At 48.4% G+C, this 17261-nt stretch overlaps 1 protein-coding gene across 5 annotated transcripts in view; it reads left to right on the top strand.

Annotated features, from left to right (window-relative positions):
• The window catches only part of Palm2akap2 (PALM2 and AKAP2 fusion), a 414772-nt gene that overhangs the window by 371356 nt on the left and 26155 nt on the right, over window positions 1-17261 (top strand). For 4 of the 5 annotated variants that reach the window (XM_041657131.1, XM_041657133.1, XM_041657132.1 and 1 more), the window contains one exon: window positions 13170-15600. In XM_041657131.1, coding sequence (XP_041513065.1) covers window positions 13170-15600 — 2431 coding nt within the window. Of the gene's footprint in view, window positions 1-322; window positions 403-13169; window positions 15601-17261 lie in introns of those variants that run through there. The other variant, XM_041657135.1, reaches the window with a different exon arrangement.

Here is a 17261-nt window from a genome sequence, read left to right on the forward strand (position 1 = left end):
TAGCTTCGTCCGGAATCCTCCAAATTTTTTCACTCTATAGCGCTGGCCTATCTCTGAGTTTCAAAGAAGCAGCAATAACAGACATATCACATCAACACCCCCAGGCTAGGAGCCAGACTTAGGCCACTAGCATCGCCTCTGGGAGGAAAGCCACTGGCCTCCCCGCCAGGCCGACTAGGGAGGGGCCAGGCTTCCCTGAAGGGGACTAAAGTTCTTCTTGGTGTGAAAGGCCTTTTAGGGAACGGAGGGAGGGCCCGCGGTGACATCACAGTCTCCAGTCGGGAGGCTCTGAAGGAATTTGTCCCGGCTGAGCCAGTGTGAGCGCTGGAATCCGTCTGGAGAAAGAGGCGGTTCTGACTTCGGGCTTGGAGCTCACGCCCTGGGCTTCTTCTCTGGGCAGGGGTAAGGTACATCCGCTTCAGATCTCAGGGTCCTTTGCTTTCTGATCTGAAGGAGAAAGTTCTCTTGTGGCCAGAGTCTTCTCGGAGGAGGGAGTCAGGGTCTGGATTGTATTGCTGGGCGGCGGAGGCCTCTCCTGCTGCGTGGTGGGCAGCGGAGACTTACTGCGTCTCTTTTTCTCTTCCTGCGAATCTTGTCACGCTCCCGGCCTCAGTGCTAAGAGGCAGGGAAAACTCTGCCGATGCAGACCAAAGCTGCATGTGTGACAGAAAATGCGTTAAAAGACACCGTGTGAGTGAGTCTATGAGAATGCGTGTGTTCCTTTCCGCAAGAGAAAGCTGCCTCTGCCTTGGGACCCGGTGAGCCTGGTAACTAGTTCTCTAGTTGTCTTGTGTCTGTTCAAGGAGCTCAGTGTTGGATTCTACAGCCGGCCTTCTGTTTGGCGTGGGGCTCACTACATTCAATGGGGCACTTGGGGCTTTGTTCCTGGAGGTCCTAAGACACTCCAGGACACCCTCCCCAGGCTAGGTTCCTATGCACAGCTTCATCTCTGTCTGTACAGGCAGCTAGACTTCCCCACTCCTAGCCCACTTTTATCTGGACTCTGCCTCAGTATAGTGGGTTCTGTTGGGCCCATTGTGATAATCAGCTTTTATTTCTGTCATCCGTGGCCAATTGGCTAAGCAGGAAGCCAAGATTCAGAATCACTTAAAAGCAAGAGAGCACTGAGTGGTGGCACGTGCCTTTGATCCCAGCACTTGGGAGGCAGAGGCAGGTGGGTCTCTGTAAATTCAAGGCCAGCCTGGTCTACAGGGTGAGTTCCTGGAGAGCCAAGTTACACAGAAAAACCCTGTCTTGAAAAACCAAAACCTTAAAAAAAAACAAAAACAAAAAAAAACAAGAAATCTGCAGCTAGGTTAGAAAGAACTAAACTAGGTTTGTTTGTGCCTGCTGAATTTGTCACTTAGAAAGTTCAGGCTGTAAGGGCCAAGAGTTCCTTATGTGGTCTTAGTCTTTCTTTATTCCAGGGGTGGGGACTTCCTTCAGAGTAGTCCTAGTGAGAAGTCTTGAGAAAACCTTGTCTTGCTCATTCATGGGAACCTGGAGCTAGCAGCCAGTCTCAGGGGTTCCTGTGAGAGTCTCCAAGGGAGAGAAGAAAAAGCAGCCTTAGGACCAGCAAGGCGGTGCATGCCTGTCATCCTAACACTCAGAGACCAGAGGACAGGTAGCAGGTTTGAGGCCTGACTGGGCTACAGAGCCAGACCCTGTCTCCAAAGAGAGGGAAGGAAAAGAAACAACAGCCCTTTTAGCGGTGCCCTCAGCAAAGGCAACAACTTCCTTCCTTTCGTCCCTGCCCACTCCGCAGCAGCCCACCACACACGTCTCCAGTTTCTTACGCAGAGAGCCCAAGCTGTAAATGTGCTAATCAAACAGCATCTTAACATTTTCCAGATGTCAGATGTGCAGCCTGACGACGTGAGTCTGGTTTTCCAGCCTATGGAAGAGGGAGGGTTGTCATGGACAGGGCAGGCTGTGGTCCAGAAACTTCCTTACCTTCAAAGTTCTTCATGTGAATGTGAACCAGAACACAGGTGACTTTGCTCCCTGTTCGTGGCTTCTAGAAGTCTTTTTATCCATTTGAAGCTCCACCCCAGTCATTTGCCAGGGAAAAGGGCCTTCTGGTGATTGCTGCTAAGACTAAACCCACTGAAGTTTTTTTGGGGGGGGGGGGAGGAGAAAGGGAGGAAGGTCTATTCAATGGGATTGGGACTCCAAATTAGCCACCAAAGGGTTGGTGTTTCATTATAAGAATTGATCACCCCACCCCACCCCCAGGTCACAAGAAGCTATAATGATTTCCTGGCAAGGCGTCTTAGGTAGGGAAGACACCCAGGCATTGTTAGTAGTAATAGCCTCTCTCAGGGGTCATAGCAATGACCTGAGTCTTCCTGGTCTAAATTTAGCCTACAGCTGCCTCAGGAAGGTTTGGGGTCTGCAGTCTGGCTGCCTGCCCTTCCTTCAGCTGGGAGCTGGGGGAGCTGACCTCTGTCAGGAGTGGTACACAAACAGCCTTGTTTCCCACACTCAACACAAACTCCTAGTTCCACAGGCCGCTCCGGAAGCGGCTCTGCTGGGAGGTGGAAGAGGAAAGGCCATTCAGGCCTGGAATGCGGCTCCTCTGCTATGCTTCCCTGAAGTAGAATTAATGAAGGAAGCCAGTTTTCCTGCTCTGTGCCTCTAGGGAGGGTGGGCTGGCTGCTCAGTCCTAGCCTGGGCTGTGCTCTACCATCTGCAATACACAGGGCCACGGGAGCTGCAAGCCACCTGCTCAGGGCCTTTCACGGGCTCAGTTTTCTCTGTAAGCTCTGCAGCGAGTGTCATTTGCACCCTTGGATGCCGAGGCTCTCTATACTTTGGGCCCCTTGTTCGTTCTTTTTGTATGAATGGGGACTCCATCTCCCTGAGGCTACCAGATCCTTTCTTGGGAGTGGGCCATCCCTTTTTAGCTCTTGGGACACTCCTTAGCCTCAAGCAAACATGTCACCGTGGGGTGGGAGTGGGGGCTGGGGGATGGAGGGGGATGAGGGGAAGTGGGAGGTGTGGGTAGATCTCAGACGGGGCCTCTAGAATGACAGCTGTCTTCCAGCCTGTGTCCCCTCCCTCAGACCCCATTTCTTTCCTGTGTAGACCCCCCTATCTGCAGCTCTATCTGCTTCCTCCAGGGAGGTGACAGTCAGCTGATAAGGGGTCCCAGACAGCAGCCAAGCTGTTTCACCCCGAATTGGAACCTGTGAAGGAGGCATCTGAGTTCAGAAAGCTAAGAGTCCAGAAGCAGCCATCCCAGAGGCAGCCACGCATAGCCTGGAGAGCCAGTTCTGTGCCCTGCTTACCAAACACGTGACTTATGCAAGCCGGGGAGGGTATGAAGGGGGACAGAGATGTCCTTTGATTTCCCAGCTATGAGGAAGTTTTATTCTGTCACCATGCCTCTGTTCCGAGGCCAGCAATGAGTGCATATTTTTTTGATGGAACTTAAAAGTAACTGGATTAAAGGATCAGGTCACCTATTACCTGGGGAAAAGCGTTTCTAATTTAACCGTAGTGGCTGTAGCAGGAAGTAATCTGGATTATTCAGAATCGAGAAACCTGGCCATGCAGCAGACACCAGGTGTTGGAGCAATTTGGGTCACTCTGTGCATTTAGGCTAGGAGCCTGGGAGGCAGTGGTGGTCTCCACACTGTCAAGAGGGGACATGCCCTGTGGGTAGTAAGGAAATGGAGTCACTGCAAGCAGAGCAGACATTTGAAGTGCTGGAACTTAAGTAATTACGCCTTAAAAAATAAATAAGTTGAGCCAGACAGTGGTGGCACATGCCTTTAATCCCAGCACTCAGGAGGCAGAGGCAGATGGATCTCTGAGTTCGAGGGCAGTCTGGTCTACACAGCGAGTTCCAGGACAGCCAGGGCTGTCTCAACTCAACCCCCCCCCCCAACAAAAACAAAGCCAAAATGACTTATTCTTTTCACCTTATGTATGAAATTACTTGGCCTGAGTGAAAAGGAAGCACGGAACACGCAACAAACGGGCTTAGGAGTTTATTAGAGGGACGTGTACAGGCCTGGGATAGTCAGTGTGCAGAGAGGGAGGGCTGAAGATGGGAGTGTCCAGCTTTTAAAGGCTACTTAGTATAGGCACATGGGGGGGGCAGGTCATACACAGATGACAGAGTTCATGCTTGTGGGCTCACATAGCTGCATCCCACGTAGGTGATGCAATGGTGCAGCACATCGGTCAGGCAGGGCCTTTTAAGGTCCCCGGGGCGACTAGGTATTTTTGCCTGAGGGCTTGTCCGCACATGTGTGGCCCTGAAGCTTTGAAGTGCCAGCCATGCTGGTTTGGCTAAAATCATAACAATGTGTATGTAAGCTATCATATGTGTATAGTAGCCCTCGAGACCAGAAGAGGGTGTTGGATCCCCTGGAATTGGAGTTTCAGATGGTTGTGAGCCACCATTGGGAGTCAGAAACCCAACTAGGTCCTCTGCAAGAGCGACAAATGTTCTTAACTGCTAAGCCGTTTCTCCAGTCCTATTTATAGTTTAATCACGTGCATGGGGGAAGGGTATGTGTATGTGAGTGCAGATGCTCTAGGAGTCCAGAAGAGGGCGCTGGTTTCTCTGGAGCTGGCGTTTCAGAAAGAGCAGTATGCACTCTTACCAACGAGCCATCTTTCCACTTCCTCCTGGTCCTTCTTGGGAGAGGTCTATTTTGGCTCCTGACTGGAAGGGATGTAGTCCATCATGATGGGGAAGACATGATGGCAGGGTTGACTTATGTTTACAGCATCCTGAGTCTGAGGCTGCATGAACACTTCTAAAAGGGTGGGAGAGATGGTGCCTCAGTTAAGAGCACTTGGTCTTGCAAAGGCTTTGGTTCCCAGCACCTATATGGTAGCTCACAACCACCGACCCCTAGGGGATCCAAGCCCCTTTCCTGAACTTTTCAGGAACTTCATGCATATAGTATACATATATACTGAAGGCAAACACTCATACGCATAAAGTAAATACATCTTTCTCCTCTTCCTTCTTGGCGGGGGGGGGAGATGAATATGGACACCTGATGATGGAAGATACAAAATAATCCCACACTAGTTCAGAATTACGTATAATAAAGGGTTATTTATTTAGGGGAGACTCATAGATTACTGCCCTAGATCACGTCCTCAGCATGAATGGGGAAAAGGAACCAAATCTAGCAGCCAGAAGTGAGTGCACGCTTTACAGCTGCATTTATAATATTAGAGACCATGCCCAAGTGGGCAGGTATATTAAAGGCTATTGGCTGAAGGAGCTCCCACAAAAAGCACGTCGGACTTTTTAATGGAGGCGGCAACCTTTCTGTTCTTTGTGTTGCAGTGAGTCTTTCTGGCGTGTGACCTCCTGAGGGAGGGTATTCCTTCTGGGTCTTTCTGATAATGGTGTGCTCAGCTGCAGGTCCAGGGAGAAAGAGCATGCGGCCTGCCATCCCTTGCCCAGCTGGGCTGAGGTCAGCCACCAGTGCTGTGTTTTCTGCGCAACCTAGACAGGCTTCTAGGATCTTACGTGTGCCATTGACTGTGGTGTGAGTAGAAGTTGTGGTCATTTCGTCTGAGAAGTCAGCAGAAACAGAGAGTTAGAGTTAGCCCAAGGGCAAATGCCTCTACTGCCAAGGCCAGGCCCATAGAGCTCCTCCCCCCCAGGCTAGAAGATGAAGCTCTCCTAGGGGTCTGCCTTTGACTGAATAAAGAAGGAAGTAGTGACTTTTAAGGCCAAAGTCTGAACCAAATTTAACCCTAGGAGATTCAAGCTTGCTGGATCAAGGACAAAACCAAACAAATACTCTTCCACCCCACCTATTTCTTCACGACCTTTCCCATGGTCATTCCGGAAGCCCCCTGTCCGGTCAGGAGAACACCTTTTGACACACTGGGATGAAATTAAGAAGAGCTGTGATGTTTACTAACCAGATGGGATCTTAGGGAAATGTCTCTACTATTTCTCTAAACCTCTTAATTCCAAAAATCATAAAATAGTAAAATTTCCTTTCCTATTTAAAACAGAGTCCCCGGCGGGTCTTCTGCGTGTCAACTGAGAACACGCATGAGTGTGTAATGTGTCTTGCTGAGACCTAAGACTGATGTTAGTTATGTGGCACTCAGGGTGCCCACAGAACAGGATTGCTGCGTGACCGCACTCGAGGCAACAGTTCCGTGGCTACTTAAGCACCAAGGATGGGCAGGTTCCATTTCATACAAGTGGTCCTTGTACTGGTGTTTCCTACATACCTGGGGAGGGATCCAACCCAGGGCTTTCCCTGTGCCAGCAAGCCACACTCCCCACTGCATCCCGTTCATCTTCAATATTTGATTCTTTTTTTAAATGATTTTATTTAACTTTATTTTATATGAATCGGTGTGAAGGTGTCAGATCCCCTGGCACTGGAGTTTCAGACAGTTGTAAACTGCCACGTGGGTGCTGGGTATTGAACCCATGTCCTCTGGAAGAACAGTTAGAGTTCTTAACCGCTGAGCCATCTCTCCAGCCCCAGATTTGATTCTTCTTAAAAGTAGTAATAATAATAATAATAATTTTGTTTTTGTTTGTTTAGAGACAGGGTCTCTTTCATTATGTAGCTCTGGCCTAGAACTTGAAATGCAGACTGCCTCGCCTCCCAATTGCTGCTGGGTATTAATTTTGTTTTTAACTAATTGTGTATACTTAAGTCTGTTCGTGTGTGGGCACGTGCGTGGGAATGTAGGTGTCCGTGGGAGCGAGAAGAGGGTATCAGGTCCCCTGGAACCAGAGTTCCAGAACGTTGTGGACATCTCATCTGGGTGCTGGGAACTGAACTAGACTCCTCTGCAAGACCAGTAAGTACCCCTAACTGCTAAGTCATCCCTCCAGCCCACAGGATTTGACTTTTAAGGATATTTTATGAAAATTTTCATTTGGCTTTAGCAACAAATAACATTTCCCAGTTGTGTTTAGCTTTGAACTACAGATAAACATTTAAGGATCCGAGGTGGGTTAGGATTCGGGAGGATGGAAGTCCTCTTGGCCTGATATCTCTAGACTGATTCCTGTAATCTCTCGATGTCATCAAGTTTGTTCCGAAAATCATAATCCAGTGCCTTTCTCTTCTCAAGAAAGCCAGGCTCTCTCGAGAAAGAAGTTGATATTGGTCATTCGTGCTTTGGTGTAAAATTGCTTAAAAATCTTCAGTTTTTACATTTACATTCCCCATTTTACATTTTCATAACGCATATTAAATACCTTTTTTTCTAAGCTTAATTCTCAAAAAGTATTTGAGCGATATTGTTAGCCCTGCTCACCAAGGAGCTACATCTGCAGAAAAGCTCAGTTGGCCCGCAGAAAACAAGTGCCTGACAGAATCCTTCCTGGAAGACTCAAGACTGACTCCGGACCTAAATTTTGGAGTTGTAAATTCTCTTAAACTAATTTACTTGACTGTTGAACCTTTTTTTTTTTTTTTTTTTTTTTTTTTTTTTTAATAAATCCTGGCAGCTTAGGATGCAAAGGGGGTTCCTTGGTTATATTAGAAGCAGGTCTGGAGCCAAATTCCAGCACTCACACTGACATTTATTAAGCAAACAACATAAAAATAGCTATAAAATCCTGATCTGGGACTCTCATACAAGGGGATGTTGTACTTTTGCATAGGAGGGATTTTGTTAGTGTATTAAACACCCCATGTTCTCTGAACCCAAGATTGGAAACCAGACTTTTAGTTCTCAGACCTCAAAAACTAGCAACTCTGAATCTCTACAAGTCAGGATCAACCTGGGGTTCACTCTCTTCGGGCAAGGGTCAGGGGAGTCTCCAACCACAGATGGTGGCTTCTTCCCAGATAGAGGTTCAAACACCTTCTCCTCCTCCTTCTCCTCCTTCTTTTCTTTTTTCTTTTTCTTTTTTTTTTCTTTTTTTTTTTTTTGGAGACAGTTTCTCTGCCTAGCTTTGGAACCTGTCCTGGAACTCAGGGTGACCTCGAACTCACGGAGACCGTTCTGCCTCTGCCTCCTGAGTGCCCAGATCACTTCAGCCATTTCTAACATCCAGTATACTAATAGCAAGCCACTGGTTTCACTAATAGAAACCCAGTTCTCATTTTAATTATGCCAACTAGCAAATCCTTCCGAGTCTGCAGGACTAAAGGAAGCTGGAAGAACTGGAGGAAGCCACCTTTGGAGTGTGGGACTTCTGAATCGTCTGGGTGACCACTCCTTTGGTTTCTAGCCCCAGTTAGGATGGCAGTCTGCCCCCTGGAATGCAGCTTAAATGCATTTCAGAAGCACACAACTGCATTATATTATATTGTCTTCGCCCACGAATTCCAGAGTCAATTGGAGACATCCTCACCAGCTGCTGGCTATTCTGGGAAGCCAGCTGGAAGACAGGTATTAAGACTCCACCTGGAGGGTTGTCTGGGACCGACAAAAAATTGCCCACAAGCCTTTTGCACCCTACATTCGACCTCAGAAACCCGCATGGGTGGTTATTCGCTTCTCCTTATTCCGTTAGAGGAGATCACCTCTGACAGGCTTTCTCCGTCAGTGTTACGGACGTGCATTTTATCTGAAACTGGATTCCGGTTCACCTTATCTGAAGCCTGGAGAAAATTCTGGTTCTTCCCTTATCTTCAAAGGGAGCAGGCGCACATTGGCCGGCTTAAACAAGACATCATTTCGTGATGTCAAACTCAGACTCCTGCTATCTGGATTCATTTGCCAGTTCCCCTTTACCCGGTGCAGTTGCTGGGTCAGGCCTGGGGCCCTTGATCTTTCCTCACCGTTGGTGCCGGACTTTCCGTCCCCTGAAGGGATGGAATTGAACATCAGTCAGGAAGAAAATCTCTTAAGTGTATGGAAAGAAAATGATTGGGCGTTTTGTAACTCGCAGGAAGGGAAACTCTTTCCTTGTTTATGCCTTCTAGTGTGAAGTTAAAAAAAAAGTATTGGAAAGCAATCTTGTCAAGCTATACCATCAGCCCAAACTTAGATTTTGTTGTTGTTGATTTTCTAGGCGGGATTTCTCTGTGTAGCCCTGACTGTGCTGGAACTTGCTATGTGGAACAGACCGACCACAAGCTCCCAGAGCTCCCCACCTGCCTCTGCCTAGCTAGTGCTGGGATTATAGGCGTGTACCTGGCCTCCAAATTTTGATTGTTAAGCAATGGTTTTGAAAGTTATGTTTTATCATTTTGTGAGGTGGGGGTGCACATTTGTGTCCTCTGCCATGGTTGGTGTTGTGTGGAACTCAGAGAACAATTTGTCAAGAGTTGGTTGGCACTTCCCTTCCTCCATGCAGGCCCCAGGGATTGAACTCGGTTCATCAGGCTTGGTGGCTGGTATTTTATCTTGTCTGCCCATTCAACCAGTGTGTTTAAGTGACTTGTTGTTTTGAGGCGAGGTCTTGCTCTGTAACACAGATTGTCTTCAAACTCTTGGCAGTCTTCCCGCCTCGGTCTCTCAAATTCTGGGGTTGTGAGATGAGTCACCATGCCCAGTTATCATTTGGGTATATGTTTGTGTGTGTGTGTGTGTGTGTGTGTGTGTGTGAGAGAGAGAGAGAGAGAGAGAGAGAGAGAGAGAGAGAGAGAGAGAGAATGAGAAAGTATATGAAGACCTAAGGTCAAATTTCTGTGTCCTTGATTTTTGAGTTGCTCCCTGGGATTCTTAAATTAGGCCAGGCTGGCTGGTCCCAGGGTCCTCCCATGTCTGCATCTCCAGCACAGGGATTACAAGCACAGGCTACCACAGCTGGCTTTCTTACATGGGTTCTGGGGCAAAACTCAGGTCTTCATGTAAACACCATACTGACTGAGCCATTTCAAACCCCTATTTAACTCAGTTTAACAGAAGACATAGAACTTGTGTTGTCATTTCTAACTCAAAGCCCATATATATGTATATTATATATATTATATATTATTCTTGTATATATATATTTTATTTTTGACATGGCAAAAACGTACTCTTTTCAGGCTTTCAGCATTTCATACCCGGCTGCTTCTAGTTCATGAAGGATTCCTTTGTGATCTAGACACGGTTTCTGGGCTCTCGAAAGAGCCGTCAGTGGATCAGCTTGGCACTCTTGAGCTTTGAAGTGCTTAGGAGAAAAGGACAGGGTTGATGCAGGAGCCAAAAATCCAGTTCCTTGAAAGTGCTGTGGAAGACGGGCTGGGCACCCCTGTTTTAGAGACTGACAGAGCCCCAATGGAGTCAAGGGCTTCATTTGGCCTCACTCTATGAAAACTCTGGAATAAACTTGTGGCTTCACAGGCAGCGTGGGAAGTCCATCTTTTTTTTCTTCAGGAAAAGGCTTGTCACCCAGGGCTTAAGGTTGCTTCTCATTTCATCAGACTCTGCCAAATACATTCCCTGCCTGTTTAATGATATCACTGAGTAAATGCCTTCTGTTTCTCTTCCTTTATATGATAGTATCTTCCTTCGCAATTGTTCTGAGGTGTTTCAGCAAAGCCGTGGTTTTTGTTTTGTTCTTTTAACTTTCTTGTGTTCCCACTAGCCTCCTATTACTTTCCACTTTCCCTTCTAAAGTTAGAGAGAGAAGGGACACTCTGCTTTTCCTGTAGTTAATCACTGGCTTGCCGAGGCTGGAGTCGGAAGTGACTCGCACCTTCCAGCACCTTCCTGGGTTGCGCAGTTCATTCTGCAATCACGTTCCACAGAGCGAGCCAGCTTCGGCCCTTGCTTACTGGAACTGAATGTCTGCCACTAAGTTTCTGCACTGAAAATTTCTGAATTTTGTTTTTGAAACTCCTGCCTTCCAGTCCTGGAGAGTGAACCTAGGGGGTCCCATGCATGCCAGACAAATGCTTATCCTCAGTATGTTTCTGTCATTCCTAAAGAGAGGAGTAGAAGGTGCTGATACCCACCTTATGAAACATGGCTTTGCTTTCATGACATTAAAATGTCAGAGAAGAGCCGAGGATGCAGCTTGGTGGTAGCGTTTGCATAGCAGGCTCAAAGCCCCCCACTGGCATAAAATAAGGAAGGTGGTAGTAAAACCAGTATTGACAGGCGTCCTGCTTCATTCTAAAGATGAAAGAGCCCCCAATTCGTGATGATCAAAGTGGTGGCCTTTAATCCCAGAAGCTGAGGGCAGAGGCAGGCAGATCTATGAGTTCAAAGTCAGCATGGTCTACATTGTGAGTTCCAGGACAGCCAGGGTTATACACAGAAATCCTGTCTGGAAAAACAAAGCAAACAGCAACAAAAACAGAAAATAATAAAAGCATTAGTGATTCTAGTGGGATGAAGGAAGGGGTAAATGAAACCAAGGGAAGGACAATGTATGAACATGTCATAATCAAAGGCATTGTTTTGTATACCAAAAAAAGAACTTTTTTTTTTGAAGACAGAATTTCTCTGTGTAGCCTTGAGTGTCTTAGAACTCTCTATAGACCAGGCTGGCCTCAAACCCACAGAGATCCAGCTGAGGGTGTGTGTGTGTGTGTGTGTGTGTGTGTGTGTGTGTGTACACACACATACATATATATATGTATATATACATGTGTGTATATATATTTTTAATATATAATAAAAAAACCCTCAGAGTAACAGGCGCGCAGCCAAGATAACAAGACTACGCAGATGCGACAATTGAGAGGAAAATGTGATGTCCTATGAAAAACGTAAGATCCCATGTTCTTATTAACCACAGATTGTGATACCATGTAGAAACATTTTAGAAACTGGAGTGACCATGCCATTGGCCACTAGCTCTTTACAGCTTCGGGTAGCTAAGGAGAGTTATATTATGCAGTCCTGAAGAACAGAACTGTAGTTAGTGACCTTGGTTATGGTGTTTGTAACGTATATGGTCAATTGCAGCCTTGGCAGTGGGGAACTGCAGCTTGTGAGAAGCCAGGAAAGGGATCTACTGCTTTCCGGTCTAGAATATGGAAAAAGTCCTAAGGTATCTTATCCCCAGAATAGTTGTGTTACATCCAACCAAGAATTATATGTCTTTGAGAAGAAAAGTAGTTCCACAGAAAGACCTTCTTTATATACTTGGGGGTGCCTAGAAATAGTCTCGTCAGAAGCCTGTGATTGTCTGTAATAGCTGTACATTAACTATGCAATGTCTTCTACTTTAGTTTTATTTCATGTAACGTTTTTCTTTGCGTGTGCGTGTGCGCGCATATCTGCATGCTTGCGTACCTCAGTGTGCATGTGGAGCTCCGAGAACAGCTAGCAAGAGTTGGTTCTTTCTTTCCACTTTGTGGGCCCTAGGGTTAACTTGCATCCTCGGGCTTGATGGCAGGTGCTTTTCCCCGCTGAACTATCCTGCTGACCCTTTCTGCTACTTTAGGAGATAACATTTCAGATGAATCTTGTGTGTGTTAGCGGTCAGGTTTGTTTTCTCTTGCTGTGCAGAGCACCCTGGCCAAAAGCAGCTTAGGGGAGCATGGGGTTTGTTCGGCTTATAGTGCTAGATCATAGTTCATCACCGAGGGAAGTCGAGGCAGGAACTCAAAGCAGGCCCTGTTTGCTAGTTCACGCAATGTTTCCTCCAGCCTACGAACTCACTTCCCTGTCAAGAAATACAGCAGGGACCATGAAGGACGCTGCTTGCTGATTGGTTCAGAGCTTGGCTTGCATTTAATTAGCTTTCAGGCCTCTCTGTGTAGGGATAGCACCGTCCACAGTGGGATGGCATAGGATAATACTGTCCACAGTGGGATGGCATAGGATAGTACTGTCCACAGTGGGATGGCATAGGATAGTACTGTCCACAGTGGGATGGCATAGGATAGTACTGTCCACAGTGGGATGGCATAGGATAGTACTGTCCACAGTGGGATGGCATTGGATAGTACTGTCCACAGTGGGATGGGATAGGATGGTACTGTCCACAGTGGGATGGGCCTTCTTCATCCATTAACTGACAAGATAATCCCTCCTAGACATGCGCACAGGCACATTCTGTAATTCTGGCTCTCCTCTCAGATGATCTAGGCTATATCAACTTGATAGTTTAAACTAACCAGGAGAGCTAGGCACACGTCACCACACAGAATGGATATTTAAAAGATTATTGAAGAGAGATCTCTATTCAAAAGAAAAAGTGCGTGCCTCTGTTCATTCCTGTTTCCTCTGTTTCCTCTGTGTTACCATGAGTGAAGCTCTGTGCATCTCTATCCAGAAATGGGCATCTCACCCATACTTGTGTTTTCTCTTTCTTCCAGAAGCCTCCCCGGCTTTCTGAGGATGCTAACCAGCTGAGAAGCAAGCAGGACGACTGTGGTGACACTCGCCTGGAGCCTGCTGCCATCTCTCCCTCCCCAGATCACAAAAACATGGAAATTGAGGTGTCCGTGGCAGAATGTAAAAGTGTGCCTGGAGTCACCTCTACCCCCCATTCCAAGGACCACTCTTCCCCCTTATACTCGCCCTCACACAATGGCCTCCTCGCTGATCACCATGAGTCCTTAGATAACGATGTTGTCAGAGAGATCCAATATCTAGACGAGGTGCTGGAGGCCAATTGTTGTGACTCCTCTGTGGATGGGACTTACAACGGAATCTCCTCCCCAGAGCCTGGCGCGGCCATACTGGTGAGCAGCCTGGGCTCACCTGCCCATACACCTACCCCCTCAGCTACTCAGGCCGAACCCACTGAGAAAGCATCTGGCAGGCAGGTGCCTCCTCACATTGAGCTCAGTAGAAGCCCTTCTGACACCATGGCTGAAGGAGAAAGAGCCAATGGGCACGCCATTGACCAGCCCCAAGGCATGCTGGGGGACGGCCTGCAGGCCCCTGCCAGTCCCAGCTCCTCTACCAGCTCACACTGCTCCTCCCGAGATGGGGAGTTCACGCTTACCACGCTGAAGAAGGAGGCCAAGTTTGAGCTGCGGGCCTTCCATGAGGACAAGAAACCGTCTAAGCTCTTTGAGGAGGATGAACGGGAGAGGGAGCAGTTCTGCGTGCGGAAAGTGAGGCCCTCGGAAGAGATGCTCGAGCTGGAGAAGGAGCGGCGGGAGCTCATCCGGAGTCAGGCTGTGAAGAAGAATCCAGGCATTGCCGCCAAGTGGTGGAATCCCCCCCAGGAAAAAACTATTGAGGAGCAGCTCGATGAGGAACATCTGGAGTCGCACAGAAAGTACAAGGAGCGCAAAGAGAGAAGGGCACAGCAGGAACAGCTACAGCTACAGCAACAGCTGCAGCAGCAGCAGCAACAGCAGCAACCGCCCCTGCCCCAGCCCTGCACAGCTCCAGCTTCTCACGAACACCTAGATGGCATTGAACGCACCAAAGAGGATGTGGTCACCGAGCAGATTGACTTCTCTGCAGCACGCAAGCAGTTCCAGCTGATGGAGAATTCCCGGCAAACGGTGGCCAAGGGCCAGAGCACACCACGGCTTTTCTCCATCAAGCCGTTCTACAGACCGCTCGGATCCCTCAACTCAGATAAGCCGACAACCATCTTGAGACCAGCTACCCTTGGAGGACCTCTAGAAGACTGCAGCAGCCAGGCAGCCAAGGGGCAGAGAGAGTCCTGTGTATACGAGAGCCAGTCTCCAGGAGCAGGCCCGGGTAGCACTGCCACTCAGGGAAAGGAAGGGCCATACAGTGAGCCTTCCAAACGTGGACCCTTGTCTAAATTGTGGGCAGAGGATGGGGAGTTCACGAGTGCCCGGGCCGTGCTTACTGTAGTCAAGGACGAAGATCATGGGATTTTGGACCAGTTTTCAAGATCTGTCAATGTGTCTTTGACCCAAGAGGAGCTGGACTCAGGTTTGGACGAGCTGTCTGTGAGGTCTCAGGACACCACTGTCCTGGAGACTCTGTCCAATGACTTCAGCATGGACAACATTAGTGACAGCGGGGCTTCCAACGAGACACCCAGTGCCCTTCAGGAAAACTCTCTGGCTGACTTCCCTCTGCTCCAGACTCCCCAAACAGACAACCCCTCAGAGGGCCGAGAAGGAGTCTCCAAGTCCTTCAGCGACCATGGTTTCTATTCTCCTTCTTCCACACTGGGAGATTCCCCATCGGTGGATGACCCCTTGGAGTATCAGGCTGGGCTCCTGGTGCAGAATGCCATCCAACAAGCCATAGCTGAACAGGTGGATAAGGCTGAGCCGTACACCAGCAAGGAGGAGCCAGAGCAGCAGGGACCCGAAGCAACAGCCGAGGAAGCCGAAAGCCTGGCTTCTGGCACCGGGAAACCCCAGAGCATGTTTGCGCCACCTCAGGTGTCCTCTCCCGTTCAAGAGAAAAGGGATGTGTTACCAAAGATCCTCCCCATGGAGGACAAGGCACTCAGGGAAAAGGGGCCCTCCCAGCCACTGGCAGCTGTACAGCCCAGCGGGCCAGTCAACATGGAAGAGAGCAGGCCCGAAGGAGGCTACTTCAGCAAGTACTCAGAGGCAGCCGAGCTGAGAAGCACAGCCTCCCTCCTGGCTACGCAAGAGTCTGATGTCATGGTTGGGCCCTTCAAACTAAGGTCAAGGAAGCAGCGGACTTTGTCCATGATCGAAGAAGAGATCCGAGCAGCCCAGGAAAGGGAAGAGGAGCTGAAGCGACAGAGACAAGCGGCCCAGAGCGTCCCCAGCCCCAGGGCCAAGAATGCTCCATCGCTGCCTTCCAGAACTCCCTGCTACAAAACTGCTCCAGGTGAGTGACAGCCGCATCCTGAGCCCAGGTGTCGTGCAGAGCACCTGCTGCTTCCCCCGTTCTGTGGGGAGCCTCCATTATGCCTGTGGCAGGAGGATTTCCACGACTGTGAGGATGCCAAACTTAGGTGGTGGTTGCTATTTCTCAGTGAGTACCAGGGCTCCTTGCCTCAGTCTGCCTAGTCTTGATTTATTGTATATGATTGTTTATTTTTTTTTTCCCATTGGAGGGTTGCTTTTTGGTCAAATGTGGCGTAGACCCTGGTAGAGTGCACCCAAGTGCCATCTGTGTCTTCAAATCAGTAACTGGACCTTCAAAAGCTAGAGCTAAATCCATCTATTTTGGGGGATGTGTTCTACAACCCCTTTTGGGATGCTAGCTTTCTTCCTGGAAGTGATGGTCACCATGACTCAGTGTTGCTGGCTATAGACAACTCTATCCATGTTCTTTGTGGGTAGGTTTGGTTTCATTTATATGATCACAACCAGTTACAACCATGCAATAATAGACCACATGTAAGGTGGTCCCATAAGATACCACCCAGTGTGACATTATAACCATCTTGGTTTCTTTCTAAGTTTACTCTGTGATGCTCATACCATGAGATGGCCTAGCTATGTCTTCCTCAGACATTTTTCAGAATGTTCCCAACCTCCCAACCTCATGCAAATTAATGTTGGGTTATTAGTGCTCATAGGCAGCCTCAATGGACAGAATTTTCAACATCTACCTGTATGTCTGTCTTATTTATCTGTCATCTATCTATCTATCTATCTATCTATCTATGAAACATGGGTTCATGCAGAGATCTTTTTCAAAAACTGGTAAGTGTGTGTGTGTGTGTGTGTGTGTGTGTAAAAGAGAGATGTGAGCATGCTCATGTCATGGTGTGCATTTGGAAGTCACTTGATACCTTTCAGGAATCAGTTCTCACCTTCCACCTTGTTGAGCAGGCTCTTGTTCCTGCATCTGGGCTGTGTAGCCCAGGCTAGCCAGTCTGCAGGCTTCCCTGTGTGTCTCTCATCTCTGCCTGTTGGGGCACCGGGAATACAAATGCGCACTACTGCATCTAGATTTTGACTCAGGTTCTCGGGATCCAAACTCGGATCGTCAGGGGTACATGGCAAGTGGTGGTTTTACCCACCCAGGCATCTTTTCATTCTGATTTAATAGAGCTTTTCATATTTGTCATACGAATTCCTTCCCTGGGGAGACAAAGAATTCCCACTTACCCCCCCCCCCCCACCTTATAAGCTCCCACAGTCAAATCAGAGTACAGTTCACCAAGGTCACCCTGGGGAGCCCATGAGCTTGTTGAACTTAAATAGAGTTCCCCCTTTGGTTAACCTTCCCTGGCTTATGGATTCTAGAGACTCCGGAGAGCTGGAGGCTGTGCACAGTACTGCATACAAATGCCAAGGACGGGCAAGGCGGAGTAGTGGGACTCTCAGATGAGGGTTCAGTGACCATCCCCACTCCCTCTTTCTCTGAGGGAACAGTCAACATACCCACTGGTGATAGTCTCCTGCAAGCCGGTACCGCTGGGTCTGATGCAGATGGCAGCTGTTTTGTTCAGAGGACGTGTTCTACAGAACACCTTTTCTCTCTCTTTCCACGTTTCCAGCCTCCCTTCCCATATATGCAGCTTCTTGATATCCTCA

Source organism: Microtus oregoni, unplaced genomic scaffold (assembly GCF_018167655.1).
Source record: "Microtus oregoni isolate MIOR12 unplaced genomic scaffold, Mior012 000008F_ref0000371, whole genome shotgun sequence".
In the NCBI taxonomy this organism is placed as follows: domain Eukaryota; kingdom Metazoa; phylum Chordata; class Mammalia; order Rodentia; family Cricetidae; genus Microtus; species Microtus oregoni.